General features: G+C 38.8%; 1 protein-coding gene across 10 annotated transcripts in view; it reads right to left on the bottom strand.

Annotated features, from left to right (window-relative positions):
• map2 (microtubule-associated protein 2) overlaps positions 1 to 16038 on the bottom strand; it is a 52565-nt gene that overhangs the window by 29072 nt on the left and 7455 nt on the right. For 9 of the 10 annotated variants that reach the window (XM_084907892.1, XM_084907895.1, XM_084907896.1 and 6 more), the window contains exons 1-3: positions 5407 to 5575; positions 2532 to 2621; positions 1235 to 1309 (exon numbers count right to left, since the gene is read on the bottom strand). In XM_084907892.1, the coding sequence (XP_084764018.1) occupies positions 1235 to 1309; positions 2532 to 2621; positions 5407 to 5560 (319 nt within the window). In that variant the 5' untranslated portion in view covers positions 5561 to 5575. Of the gene's footprint in view, positions 1 to 1234; positions 1310 to 2531; positions 2622 to 5406; positions 5576 to 10252; positions 10517 to 16038 lie in introns of those variants that run through there. The other variant, XM_084907897.1, reaches the window with a different exon arrangement.

Below are 16038 nucleotides of genomic sequence, written 5' to 3'. Positions count from 1 at the left end.
GTGAAAGATATCTGCTTCACATACGAATGATTCAACCAAAAATAAAATACATACAACATTAAAAATAAACAGCTACAACAGTTATAGCACTAATACAGCAGAAGTCGCTAACAAACCTGTAATGTTTTGTGGGGGTTTTAAAAGCCACAGTGAGAACAAACCTCAACACTAATACTCAGTCCTGTAAAACACTCCACCTACAGTAAGCAGCCTACATCCCAACAGCTTTACAGCTGTTTGTCATGAGCACACAACACATAACAACACATGTCACAAGGCTTTGCAGCCCCTAACCTTATTTCTTTTAGTTTGAGTTTTATAGCCCAGTCACTGCTTAAAAAATTAGGTCAAACATAAATAATCAAACTTTACCACAGCTCTAACTGGGATGTTCAAAATCACAGGATAAATCTACACTGTGTGATTCAGAAAATGTAAACTAAATATAAAGTATTTTATGTGTGCAAATGGCATTCATCATCTTCCATTCTCAAGAGGCAAGCTATACTAAATTATGTAACTAGATTGCATTTCTACATTGGGGGGGGCTTTTTTAATACCCAATTTATTGGCTTTTCTACACCTTGCTGCAGCTTTCTTAGTCCTTAAATGTATAATTTGTATAAACAGAGCTAGATCTCTGTCACCTATAGCCACAGCCAAAGACACAGGGTACAATGACCAAAAAACGCAACACAATGATTAGACAGGCAAAACTGAAGACATAACTCAAGTAAAATCACAAACAACAAGAAATCAGAGGGTTACCTAAATTGGCTGTCATATTAGTGTGTAGAAGACAGTGAAATGAAGAGGTTAGAAAAGGAAATGGATGGAAAGGATGACAAAAAGAGTGCACTTAGTAGAGGTGGAGTGTTCATGCATGTTATTGCGTCTTTGTCAGGATAAATGGGGATGATAATGAAGATATTCATTTTATCTGTTTCAGGCATACAATGATGACACATATGCAGTATTCCAAAAGAAATGGATGACAGGAAAAAAGGAGAAGATGTTTCTGCTTATAGCAGCTTAAGTAGATTTTCTGAACGTTTATCAACGTGTGGTTCATCCCCTTTAGGCAGGGCATGTCCTGAGAGGTGGGGCACTTCCAGTGCAAGCATACACCAAGACCCAAGTCTTGGTGGTCATAAAGCATCAGAAGCCACAGTCAAAAGAAGAAGTCTCTCTCTTTAAGAGACATACCGAGTATGTATTTATATTCTTGGCCTACCTTGTTCTAGAGGTCCAAAGTGCTCTGCAGCAGGTGAGGGGGGAGGCGAGGGAGGCAAATTGGTGGTGTCTTCAACTAGAAAGTGTGACAGAGATAAAAGACTGAAGTTATTAAAAAAAATAAATCACATATTATAAAGGATACTTTCCACTAGCAGAAAACACTTCTTGCAAGGTAACATGCCTAGCATGTATACGAAGCATATATATGTATAGCAAGGTATTGCAAGGCTGAAAACTGCTAATTTCCATTTTCACATGCATTTTTACAAGAAAAAAAAAAAAAAAGAGTAAAACATGGAGTACAGGTGCAGAATCCTGTAAAAAAAAGTGCTGTGAATAAGCAATAGCTTTGTATTTTTCTGTTTAAATAGCAGAAAAAGAAAGGCACTGCTAAATATGAACTCTGGCCATCCAATCAGTACCACATCTGGCAGCCAAACAGGATTGATGTCCAACCATTGCTTAAATCATCAGTTAATACCAGTGAGTGCATATTCCCTTTTATTTTTAGTTTCAGTGTCAGTTGCTCACAGTTTTCACTGCAGCAGTAGTTAGAAACAATTTAGTCTTTTTTTTTTTTTTTTTTTAAATCACAGTTATAAACTGCACGGATCATATATCATTTCTGTACATATACACAGGCTGTTACACTATGCTTATGCACATTTTACTCCTGTTATGGGTATTATATACGTGGCTGTTCCCTGCTTGATTCTGTTGCCAAAGACGGGGGTCAGACAGTAAGAGACAGGCTAGGCAATGTGGGAGTTGAAAGTGACTAAAGGATGAAGGTATGAGCTACTCTTGTTACTACAGGTACACTGTTCCATGTTAAATGTTTGACAACCAGAAGCCTGGTTTTCAAGTGTGCAGGTTATGAGACTAATTAAACAAAATATACAACTGGTCTACTGTTTATAAAGAACTACTAGAGTTGCTGAGGGAAAATACAGACATTTCTGTGTCTCCAACATATTCTCTTTTGCTGCAACATGTTTTTAACGTTCTTCAATTAGCGAGTCTTTTCAGGTTAGTAACAGTCTGCTATATTGCTCCACTGTTCACTTATTAAAAAAAAACAGGTATAACAATAGGACTAAAGATTAATAATTTCAGCTGTCTAGCAGATGGATCAGGTGCTCCGACTCCTGAAATGCTGCTTTTAGGGATCTAGAGACATGTCCTCTGCACCCAGGGCCAGGTCCCATGTGAACAGGGGCCTGCGTATTATAGTTTTCCAATTGCTAATGCTCTGTAGCACCACTAAAGAACATATGTGCATTTTTATAGCTCACCTGATGGCAGTCTTTGAGTCTCCTGCTCTCCCTTCAGTACTGCCACTGCCTCTGCTGTCACTTCCTGTACAATCCGGGCTGACACTTGCTCTACCCAGACACAGACATACAAGGTCAATGCAATATTATTAAACATGTTCCAACCAGACTAATTCTCTGTCCATTTTGCTTTACAGTAGCTCTTTCATGTCACTCAAAATGTGAGACGAAAGGCAGCATGAGGGGGCTGAAATTGTCTTCATAACACCAGCAATACCATGTCTGCTAGTGAAGGCTGCAAGTGTCACCATGGGAACACAACATCCCATGCAGACACAAAGTATGAAAAAATACCTGTAATACTTTCTCTATTTTCATCATGACAAAGGAAATTTTACATTTCAATAACACACAGTAACATTTATAAAAATACTGCCAAACCTAAAAGTAACATAAAGAATAAAGAATGGAACAGCTTTTTACATAGAAATACAAGAATGATACCGCAACGTGTAATACTGTCAGTTGTTTACTATTGTTTTTGATTTTTTTAATGAATTATCTTTACGCAAAATCTATCAAATGTGAGCCGAATCCAGTTCCGTCGGCGCAGACTTTTTTGTAATTTAACTATCAATCTGAATTCATTTCATTATCCAGGAAAGAGTGCTGTCTCAAGATGCAGTTCAAAGATGGACCCAACTGCAGGCCAGAACAAAAAAAGTGAGCTTTATTTCTAAGCTGGTAAAACAGTCCAGAATGAAAGCAAATACGGAACTGATTAAACCAAGAATATAAAAAACCTGACAAACAGCAGGAACAGGAAGAGAATGACAAAGAGAGAGGTACACAGAGGACTAATTGGGAATAGGAAACAGAACTTAATCAACACAATAAACAGACAGAAAGTGAAATAGCGGACATGAGAGGAAAACGAGCCACAAGAATAAAAGATAAATGAACAAACTGGCAGCAGGAGGACCGAAAGGAGATAGGGAAACACTGAGGGAGCTAAACACAGGTAACAAACTCAAACTAGGAACTAAAGCTGAATGAAAAGCAACAGTAGAGCAATCGATTATCCTAACCAGTATTCAGATCCCATAACAACGCACTCCAACACTAAAAATTAACTAGACCTGGAAGGATAAAGATACTGGAAATACAATATAATCACAACAGGAAACTAACAATAATCAAAAACTTTGAACATTAGAACACCAATGAAACCAAACAGTAAATATTTAATTTAAAAAAATAATCCAAAAGCTCCAAAAATGTGGCCAAACCCAAGGAGAGTTTTAGTTTAGTACTGTTTGGTATTTATATATCAGAAAGCCCAGCAACAATTTTGCTTTAGGGGCCATTAGCAAAATGAGTTCCTGATACTATAATGTCAGATTGGGTTTATTGCAAATTTAGATAAACTCTCTGCAATTCTTTTTTTTTTTCACCAGCTATACAGTAAATGCATTTTATCTTTCAAAAGAAAAGAAAAGAAAAGAAAAGAAAAAACAATGTTAGATGGTAATACTAGTGTTAGCATTTAGCAAGAAGCTGTCAACACAATATGCCGTCTAACACTTGTAGGCAGCAGGTGTTAAATAACTACAGTATAACAGGAAAAGCCAGCGTGCACACAGTTTTCAATTGTAACAAAGGGAGTAAGTCTGTGACAGTTATGTACTCATGCGCTAATATAGTGTTATCCTAAATCAGGACACACACAAAAGGGCACCATACGAAACTGGTCAAGCAGTCTGCATTCAAGCTTTCATCAGTCTGCCTGCATGCATGTACGAATCAGAGAGGACTGCAGAGTTTTAAACAAAACCATCATTTCTATAGTAACAGCAGTTATGTATGGCTGGATGGCATTGTGATGTTTTTTTACTGTTGCCGTTTAAGAACCTTTTTCTTTCCAGCATCACCCACACATCAACACACACAAGCTGGCAGGCACACACACACGCACACACATGCAGTAACCCACATACATTCACTTCTTCCGGGAACACTTAACACAGCCCACTCACCAACTCGAAGCCGCCATTTCCCATTTTCAATAGCAAAGTGCAATAAATGTGTGCCACCTTTTTCACTGCTTCCAGGCAAAATCCTTTCATCTGATACTAAAAAGTAGAAGAGAGGCGTCCTCATTGAACCTGCTCAATGGTTGTAACATCAAATAACAGCCCCTAAAGCTAAAAACTGGCATTAAAAAAAAAAGCCTGTACATTTTTGTGAATGGTTTAGAACCACACTGCCTTTGTGTCATTTTTTTTAATTTTTTTTATTTTTCCACATTAACAATTGCAAAGATGATTTTAACACTGAGAACGACATATTTTATTCAAACTAATGCTTGGCACAAAACTCCAGGTACGTTCATGTAAGGCAGCCACTTACAAATGTCCTTACAAAGTTTCTGAAGCAAGCATAGGGATTTACTGAAGATAGTGCAACTATTACAGAATAGGGAAGTAGCTTAATTGCACAATTGCAAGATTCAAATGAAAACTAAAAAATATGGAAATGCCAACTTGACTACTAGAGCAGTATGGAATTTCTGTGTAAAAAAAACAACACACAAATTGTGTGTGTGTGTGTGTGTGTGTGTGTGTGTGTGTGACAAACAAATCTAGACAAATGCACAATGACAAAGCATTATCAATGCAAAAAAAACCCAACCTTGTCACATCCATAAAGCCAGCTGGCACTGATGAAAACTAGCCTTGTATGGCTGTCTCAGCATTCTCTGATGAAGTGATGTCAAATGACAGCCTGTCTGTCACTGGCTGTGACAGCAGAATCTATCTTACTACATCACTAAACAAAAGTAACACGGTACGTATAAACAGACCTGCTCTCACTGTAAAAGAAAAGCATGCATTACCTGTATGACAGGCGACCGAACCTCTGAATGCTCCCTCTTTGAGCAGAGACTGTGACTGGAAGCCCCAAAGTCGACGCAAGGCACAAACCGTGCGCCACACAGAGACACACACACACACAGAGGGCACAGAGAGAGCAGGACTGATGTTTGGCATGATACCAGCAGGCACCCAAAATGTGTAAAGCAAGTGGTTGTCATAGCAACAGACCAGTGGGCCATTGACTTGGGTCCATACGTAATTCAAATGCGAGCATCCTGTCATTCGGTTTCAGCTTCCATGTCTAAAGCTACCAATAAAAAGAAACGATGACTTATTTCCTTTTTTTTGACACATGATGCAAGTCTGAGCAATTTCTATTTTTAAATCATCTGATGAAGTAAAATAAATGTTAATTGTTTTCATTTTCTCAATGAAACCGCAGTGGAACAAATTTTTTTGTTTGTAGCTATAAAGAACAGATATTTTAACAATTTCTTTCAAAACAAAGGTTAAATTAAACCTCTGTTTTTATAGTGGTGATTACCTTAAAGTATGTAATATAGTTAAGTAAGCCAGGAGTGACAGCTAACAGCTAACTGTCACGGACCTGGCTCTGGAGGACTCGGGGGTCCGTGAGCAGGATGGACCGTTATTATCATTATTATTATTATTAGTGTTGTTGTTGTTATTTGGGGATGTGTGTCTTTCTGCACTGTGCTGTGTTGTTCTGTGTTCCACTCATTATATGTAGAGGCAGGGTGTGGGTGTGTACATGTGTGGCTGGAGGATGGAGAACAGCCACATGCGGGCCTGATGGGTGTGGCCCGGCAGGAGGACTGGCCACACCTGAAGTTCCTGCCACACACCTGTTGGTGATCAGGGCTCGTCGGGGAGCTACTTAGGAGAGTGTTGGAGCTCCCACCGCGCGGGTTCATTGAGTTATCCTACCAGGAGAAAGAGTGGTCCAGAAAGGCAACACGTACGGGGTGTGCGGAAACACAACAGCGGGTAGCACGTGCACAGACGTCGGAGGGAAGCACACACACGGGATTCAAGGGAGCAACGGGGAGTTATTGTGTTTACAGCTTCTCACTGTAAATAAAAAGCACTGTTTGCATCGCAGAGTCTGCGTTTTGGGTCCTCATTCCCCATATCCCCACGGTCTGCCTGCCAGAACACAAGCAAGCTCAGTTTGTAGCTACGTAATCGGACACAAAAACCTTCACAAAATATATTATCCTCGGCAATTAGACCAATTAGATTTTGCTTTCTTAACCCAACACATACAGATCAGACATACACATGTAGTGGAAATAGGGCAGGGCAATATGGCCAAAAGTATTTTTCATGATATGTATTTGAAAATTTGCGATAACGATTTAACTGACGATATAATTGACACGAGACAAAATACTCCACAATTTTATTGGTGCAAAAAAAACCCCATCAATGTATTTTCACTTAAACAAGCAGCTGTTTTTTTATGTGCATTAAAGCTATATAAAAATTTAACAGTGCAAATGCAAATTCCTTGCTGACATTTTAACCAAAAGGCATTTCCAGCGTAAAATGGCCTGACATATCCTCAGCATAACCATGCGTAATATCCACAAATCTTAAAAAGAGGTTATACACACACTATGCAGTAATATTATGTTGAAGCACAGTACGTATCACTCCGCAAGGCTCCTGACTACGGTACTCGTAATGCTCTGACAATCCATCAAGCGGTGCAGCTTCGCAGCTTAGCAAAGTCGTACTAAAACATTTTTTGACAGATTTTTGAGAGCCGTGTACCACATAAAATCGGTTCGGTAATAACTGTAATAACGATGGCCCCTTGCATGCTCTACCAAAAAATGTGCTTTGATGTGTATCTGATGGACGGAAGCCAAACCAGTTCTGCACCACTGAAGTTTCACCGCTTTCGCCCTTCTCATTCTGCGTCGCCGCCATGCTTTTTCTGCCATGTGCGTATGATAACAAAGGCACTGCGCATGCACGTTTTACCCATATTCTATCGCAATATTCCATTTTCTTATCATTGCCTAACATTATACAGGTATTACCGTGAACAGTATGATATGGCCCAGCCCTGAGTGGAAATATTTAAAAAAATAATCTCCTCTCTGATGCTGCCAAACATACTGATTTAGGCTGTTGCTATGGATGGACATTAACAACAGAAAATCTTGTCCAGGATTCCTGACACTATGCCCAGTTATTCACATCAACGATATAAATGACACAGACATCAGCCAAAGCAATAGCCCTAGCATAACACCAAGGCTTCCTTGATTTATGTAAACCAAGCACTTCCTGTAATGAGCTCAACAGCCCTTTTTTTATTCTTTCTGTTTCTATTAAGTCTGACTCTTTCTCTCTCTTCATCTCTTTCTCTTGACCACTTGTAGAATGGCCGACTGGCTTTTTTAACTTTGTTTCAAAGAAAGTCAAGAGGGCAATTTCATGCTTCGGTAGTTCTTGTTGTGTCTGAAGAGCTTTTCACAGGGAGAGAAGGCTCACCAAGTGCCAGTATCAGCCCTTCTGCCACCTTTCCTACCCCACTTATCCCCCAGACTGCTCTGTTCTGTGGCAATGCTAATGTCTGCTAACAAGATGCTCTGCAGATAAACACAGCTTTGGTTACACAGCTGGGGAGAGAATGTCATATTTAAACAGAATGCACTGTGTTAAAAGTATTGATATACTCTTAATTATCATTGTTATACACCAGCATCTATGAAAGCTGGTATAGAAGAGGAATTCTACTTGATATTTTCCGTTTTCACAAATTGACTTAGTCCATTTGTAACTACAGGCTACCATTATTCTTACATAATGGCTAATAATGGTAGCCATTACTATTCCACTGATAATAGAGCTATTTGTTGGTCATCGTATTTTAGAGACATCCTCACATTAATCTTATGACCTTGATGGATCATTCATTCACTCAAATAACAGGATATCCCATCAGATTATTCCCTCTGAATCCTGCATGTGACTGGATCAGATTTGCACGGGTCTGTCAAACTGACACATTATAATCCTTAAACTCCTGTGAGATAAATTTAATCTCAGTGACAGATGAAAACTGCACACACTGGAAGTATACAAGTCATAAAGACAAAAAATAATCAGATCTGGAAAGGGTCACTGACAATTTCATTTCCATCACAGTAGGTATTTGATTCACATATTTTCCAAAAATCTGGAAATTCTCTCGTGACACTGCAGGGAGCAAAACATTTTATTCACAGGCATTAACATGTTAATTTTGAAAACTATATTTAATATATTCAAAGGACATTGGTAAAAATGTGAACTGACTTAAGGGATTAATTAAGCACAGGATGTCAAACTGGAACGAAAGTACACTTTTGTAATTACAACTGATGATACGGTCCATTGCATGCTCCGCAGAATAACATTATTAGCTATAAAAACAGTGCATTAATAAAACAACTAGTCAGTTTTAGTGTTTGTACTTGAGCTTGCACAGAAAAAAAGCAGTTGACCTGTACAGGCAAGTGCCCATGCATTATGTTTACTGAACAACTTGCTCACCTATTTATGGACAAAGTAAGCATATCAAAGATGGGCACTGAAGACATATAAACGGCCACTCAAAAACACTGTTATCAGAGCAAAAATTAGTAACTGCTAGGTCGCAGTAATGGGGAGATGGGAGGTTAATTGGGGTCTTGTCATTGCATGCTTTTTGGTCTTGTCAGTGGTAAGCTACAGTTGAAAAGAACAAAGGCCTGGCAAACTAAATTGTAGGGGAGCAGTTGCCATGGTTACACCATTGGTACGTTACTGGTCTTGTCTCCAGGGTGTAAGTGAGGTTGGCGATTGGAGGGGGTGGGGTGGGGGGACAGATTTTATGTGTTAATTATAGCATTGTTAATAACAGTATGTGTCTGCAGTGAGGACTTAGAAAGCTTAGAGTGGAGACAGAACGCAAACACACACAAACACATCGCTATCCAGCATACAAACCCAAGAATACTGTAAAGATACAAATACACATATACCAATGTGCAAACACAAACGTACCAATGTGCCCAGTCATACAAACCGAAATTTCACATACGCACTGGAGTAAAAAACCAAAATGAAACACACTCTTCAGACTCTATATAAAGCTGCTGATCGGACTCACCACGACTGACACCACCTACAGTACTTCTACAGAAATGTGTTTCTGATAAACCTTTGTGCCAAATACTTTCTTTGCACAAAACAACAAAGAATACAATCTCTGAAATAAATTTAGCTGTTTCACATGCGGATCCCAACCAGATAATACAACACACAGTGTTGCAGACCTCACTTCGTCTTCATGAGTATGCTTACATCCACACAGGGGAAAAAAAGGTTTTCCTATTATCGTGTTTATTACTCTCCACTGGGTGCCAGCTGTGCTCTCAGTTTTAATGATTTAACTGAGCATTTACATCACAAAGCACAGCACAACACATTTACCTATTTGTACCGACGTGCTGTTGTCAAATGCAATTCTGCCCCTTCCCTAGACAAGAATCTTTAGGGTCTCTACTTTATTAACCACATTTGTAAACAAAACAATGCATTTGTATTGATTTAGAGCACAATAACATACAGACATCACTATATGTAGTGAGAACTGGCTGTCTTCAGACACAGCCTGTTTTAAAATTGTAAAACTTTAATATGCTGACCTTCCATCATTTGTTCTAAGGAACATTTTGCAGGCTGTTACGCATTTTTCTATCTACTATTAGCTCAATAGACACAGCCATCATTTATCCTGCCTGTAGAAAATGAAACCTTTCAATTAATACAAGCAGATGCCTTTAAAAAAAGGTAAAATTACATTACCTGCAGTTATAGCGTGAGCTCCAGTTAGTTCCCCATTGAAGCCGTTCTCCCTGGCAGAATAGGGGGCTGTGGCCACATGGGTCCCGCCAGGCTGGCAGGTCCTGTAGGCTGAGGAAGAGTAGCCATTGGCTCCATGGGTGCCACCAGGCTCCTGCCCCGCTGATGGGTCCCACTGAGGGGTACCGTCTTCTGGCTGTCGACTGTCTGCCATGCTGATGCTAGCTAGCAGCCGAAGAGGTTTAGCAAGGGTTGGGGTCTCTCCTTCTGGGATACAGACAGAAAGAGAAGGAAGAGGGAGGAGCAAAGATGAGGAATGGTCAAAACGCAGCATGTCTCTATTATTAACTGCAATTTTAGCAATGCAGCATTAAGGAGAATGAAGAGTGTAGGGACCAGAGGAGGCTCTAGGACATGTTACATCAGTCACATTTGCAAATCTCTTTTTTCGTATGTTATGATCACTGCTGCAGCTCAACTCAACACTTTTGAAAGTGCAGCTGTGAGTTTGTGTGTAGGTGGTTATGTGAAATACTGTCCTTGGATGCTGTCTGGCATATGACAACCACTGGATGAAACCCTATTGATTTGTGTGTTTGTGTGTAATGACTCATGCAGCCAGCGGCTCAGACAGAAAACACAACTGGCTGAAAATGAACAGAGAAGACCTTGGATTTTCGGTGAGTCGTGCTGGGCTGCAGGGTTTAGAGGTGGGTTCTGATCAATCTGACAAGATTCAGCCCAACATCTAACAAATAGTTTGAATCAGCTTCACTACAACATACTGGCTTCTATTATGTGAAAATCCAATGGCAAATGTTCCAGAAACAAAAAGTGTGTCATCTTTCCAATACATATAATGGAAGCATGATAGCTGATCAGCATGGTGTGAACATTTTAGGACTTATCTAAACGTTAAGTGCTAATGCCATGTTACGTAGGGCTATGATTCAGTATTTACATGTCTTTTTCCTGTTAAAATAACCAACATTGCTTTGTTATTGAATGCATTTATGTTTAAACTCCTAAATATTATGACCAGTGCCTTTTAAAATTCATTGACTAACAGAAATATCTCATAGTGAGTGGATAACATTGGGCTGAAACTATTGATCAGTTCTTATTATCACCTGAAGCCGGGACAGTCAGAGACAAGGAGTGAAAGTCAAGGATTTAACTACCTGGCCAGGAGAGATAAATGGGCTCAAAGTAGTACAAAATCATTACACTGAGCTGTTATTATTAATATTTTTATTTGGTATATACAGTTTTTTATGCTCAGTTGAGGTAGTTTACATCTCACATTAGTGGAACAAGTACACTGAGTTGAATCTGAGCTTGAAGGACAAAGAGAGAGATAAACAAAGGGCTCAGTGAGAAGAAAGAAAATTGTGAAATACTCTGAAAGGGAATTGGTGATCTTTGCAGAAGGGCTGTTGATGGTAGCATTTACAGGGCAGCCTGTGCAGTTGTGCATAAGGTTGTGTGTGAAGAAGCAATTTGTCATTTAGCTCTGCGGTCCTCAGAGAGCCAGAGAGTGAAGTGAAGTCAGCTCGAGAAAACGGGAGTCAATAACTACAGCCGAAGACCAAGGTACTGCTACAGTGAGCACTAGGTACTGCATTCACAGTACATTAAATACTACTACTCACTGTCAACCAAACAGGAGAACAAAATAGAGTGGAACAGAATATAATAAATGGAAAACAGAAGAGTGATTCCCATACAAAGGATGTATGAAAAGACTGAAAATACAACATGTCCATATTTTTTGTTAAGATGGATAATAAACACTAGGGCTGGGCTATATCATACCGTTCACGGTAATACCGGTGTAATTTTGGGCAACGATAGGAAAATGAAATATTGGGATAGAATATGGGTAAAACGCGCATGCGCAGTGCCTTTGTTTACATACGCACATGGCGGCGACGCAGAATGAGAAGAGCGAAAGCGGATCGTTAAATGAAACGGATGAACCAGAATTGGTTTGTAAAAATGCTGCAACTTCAGTGGTGTGGAACTGGTTTAGCTTTCATCCATCAGATACACAACAAAGCACTATTTTTGGTAGAGCATGCTAGCGGGCCGTCGTTATTACCGTGTTATTTGGAAAATACGGCACACTTAAAATCAATCCTTTGATTTTTCTGAAAATCGACAGTGCCCCATATAATCCCGTGTGCCTTATGTATGAATTCTGGTTGTGTTTACTGACCTCGAAACAATTTTATGTGGTACACGGCGCTTCAAAATCTGTCAAATGTTTTAGTACGACTTTGCTAAGCTACAAAGCCGCACCGCTTGATGGATTGTCGGAGCATTACGGCTATCGTAGGCAGGAGCCTCGCGGAGTGATACATACTGTGCTTCAACATAATATTACCATATTGTGTGTGTTTAACCTCTTTTTAGGTTTTGTGGATATTATACATGGTTATGCTGAGGACATGTTGGCCAATTTCCACTGGAAATGCCTTTTGGTTAAACTGTCAGCAAGGAATTTGCATTTGCACTGTTAAATTTTTATATAACTTTAATGCACATAAAAAACAGCTGCTTGTTTAAGTGAAAATACATTGATGGGGTTTTTTGCACTAATAAAGTTGAGGAGTTGTAAAGTATTTTGTCTAGTGTCAATTATATCGTCAGTTATATCGTTATCGCACTTTTTCAAATGTATATCGTGATAAATATTTTTGGTCATATCGCCCTGCTCTAATAAACACAAATGTCATTGCAAATAATGTAAATATTTGCATAACATAAATAATCAATGCTTAACAAATTTATTAGCCAATTTAAAAGGTTTATTCCTCAGCTGCTACGTTATTGCTAACATGTTTTACTCAAAGAACTTTTCTGTATCTGTAATGGTTAATCCACCAGTATTAATAAGGTCTTTAACTGAATTTATTGTTCTAATCCGTGGTTTTACAAAACATAAGAAACATAAATGCACATAATTATTTTTTAAAGCAATAAATAACAATATAGATTTAACTTTTAGGATTTTGACAGGTTTCGGAAATATTTGTAGTTTCTTCTTTTTATGACTGGTGGTCTAATACATTTGTAAAGCACTGCATACTGTTACAAATAATGTATGTGTCATTTAGGCTTAATAACTGCTTATTAATTAAAACTATGCTTATGTACAAAGCTGCCTTTGTCACAGTCTTGGGTCTTGGACACAGGGTTTTGAGTTGTTGGCCTGTTGAGTTCTGTTCCTATTACTTTTGTGTCTAGTAATGCTGTATTAATTTATCCACTTCCATGCTACTGACTTCTTTCCCATTTTGGGGGTATACTGTGGTCCAGGTTTACTCTTAGGTACTAGGTACTCTTTAGTATTTATGGAGGCTGTTATCTGAGTCTAGCCCCTTGCACATTATACTTTCCCTTGGGTTCCCCTCGTCAAGTTTCTCTGTTTATTAATTCTTGTTTTACTCTGTCGATTTCTGTCTTGTGCCTCAGTTTAAGTCATTTCCCTGCTTGTGTTTACCTGTGCCTGCATCCACTTCCCCTAATTATCTTGTGTGCATTTATACTCCTGCCCTTCTTTTGGTCTTTGTCAGATTGTCTGTTTGTCACTGTGTGCGCTCAGCCTGCAGTTTATTTTATGGACTAATACAGGGGTATGGTGGTAACAGCAATTGGCTTTAGCCTCTTGGGATCATGCACATCTCTGCGATGCAATAGCTAGTAAGGTATTTAAGTTTGTACCAAAGAGGTGTGTTGCCACCAGCATAGCTACACTATTTTATGATCGGAAATCTTAACATTTGGTTACAAATTTATAACATTCAGTGGTGTTGATCAAGGGATAGTTGAGATGAACTGTTAGCACTGTGAATATCCTCTTGAAAACTGAGGAAATAAGAATCTTCCCATTGAACTTTTTTTGTGATTTCCTACTTTTTTTGGAGCTAAAAGAGCACACCCAAACACATGAGATATCAATGGAAAGCCCAGGATGTCCTCTATTTGCAAAGCAGGACTTAGTGGGGTAGCTCAAACAGGTCAAAAGATATAGACCAAAAACAAATGTCCATTACAGAGGACACACATGAGCAGGCTGGTTCTCAGGAGGACCACAAATAATATTGAGAATGAATACTATAGACAGAGCACAAAGGTGGTTATAATAAAGAGAACCAAAGAATATTCTGGAAAAGAAGAGAATATAGGATTGCTGTAAAGCCTTTGCAACCTAAATGGATCAGTCAGGAGTCAATGGAGCTTTGCATGAGTCACCTCTGAAGGAAACACCAGTGTGAATGAATCCACGACAAAGAACACCTCACCAACTGCTTTACATAAATGCTCTCTCTGTCTCGGTCCAAAAGCCACAGTATATTTAGGACAGCACCTTTACTGTCACTCTCTCTTCTGTTGCTTGTTCACTCACTGTGTCCCCGTACAAGACTCCATTACAATATTAAAAGAGTCATAAAATTCAGAAATGAGACTGCTGTCCTCATGCCATGTCTACATACTGTCTGTTTGATGATGAAGGTCACATTCAGCTCAGTGGCAATTTTCCAGATATAACTGACTGGTGGCCAGGTGCATGGTGTCAGTGGTGGTTCACAAGAGGGCGAGGGACATTTGCCCTGCCTTCTTTGGAGGTCTGTTGAGCTGTTGATGATGATGGTAGCAATAAGTGTGCTCTGCATACTTTTGCACAACGGCGTGCTGTATAAATAAAACAGCACCACCTTCTGGGTTAAACTCCAAATAAAACAAATGGGGAAATTATAATATATTACCACACCTAATGTGAAACTCCATCTTTCTTCTTAATTTCAGTGTTTCATTAAATCTAGTTAGCACCATTTGTATTCACTCAGTATTATAAAACAAAACAAAATACTGGTTGGAGGTTTAGCAGGTATTAAGAAGATAAGATCAAACGGAATGCATAAAAAAATTACATTACAAAAAATACTAAATAATGCTATGCTCAGTTAAAATACCAACTCTGGTATGATTGTGATATGATAGAGTTAGACGCTGGGTGTCTTAGTAGACAGTAGGTCTGTTGTACTTGGCAAAAAGCCTGTGGCACTTTGCCAGTGGGCTGGTTGATCCTGATAGGCAGTCTCTCTGCCCTGGAGAAGAATGGAGTTGAATAGTGAACAGACAAGCAGAGCAGGGCAATGCTGCAAGTGGATAGTTAGGATGGTAGCTTGCAGCACTTTCATGTTACTATATAGTATTTTGTAGCCTGTTAGGCAAAAACAGTTTTTTAAGGTTTCAAGAGTCTATAAAATAACCCAAACACTACAGCCATTAATTAATTTATAGTACATTTTTTCTATTACTGTGTTATAAACGTTGCCTTAGTTCTTTGTTGTAATATTAATACTCACACAAGCATTGGCCGACATTTTTTTAAACATTAGAAAAGATCTTTTTGTAGACAAAGAAAAATGAACTTGGCTTTTCTGTCATTACACTGTAACATTTAAGACAATTTTCACAAGGATTCAGAGTGATCCTTATGTAAAAGGTTGAAGGTGACAGCCACTTTTGAAATCGTGTTCTGACGTATTTGTAAACAGAGACCTCACACCATCCAGTCAAATTAATTTAAAAGATCGATCCAAGCTCTAAAGTAATTTAAAGCTTTAGACTCTTTTTTAAAGCATTAAAATTGCTGTGCAGTAGACGGAATTTACAGTTTATATAGTTTAAACACAGTATAAGGCTTTTTCTGAAAATTCAGTCGCAAACAGATGCCTGATATATTTGAGAGTCTAAGTGCTGACAATTAATGCTTAAAA

The sequence above is a fragment of the Perissodus microlepis genome, chromosome 16 (assembly GCF_051167445.1).
Source record: "Perissodus microlepis isolate ML-2025 ecotype Zambia chromosome 16, ASM5116744v1, whole genome shotgun sequence".
Lineage (NCBI taxonomy): Eukaryota > Metazoa > Chordata > Actinopteri > Cichliformes > Cichlidae > Perissodus > Perissodus microlepis.
This window is presented reverse-complemented; position numbering and strand designations above follow the sequence as displayed.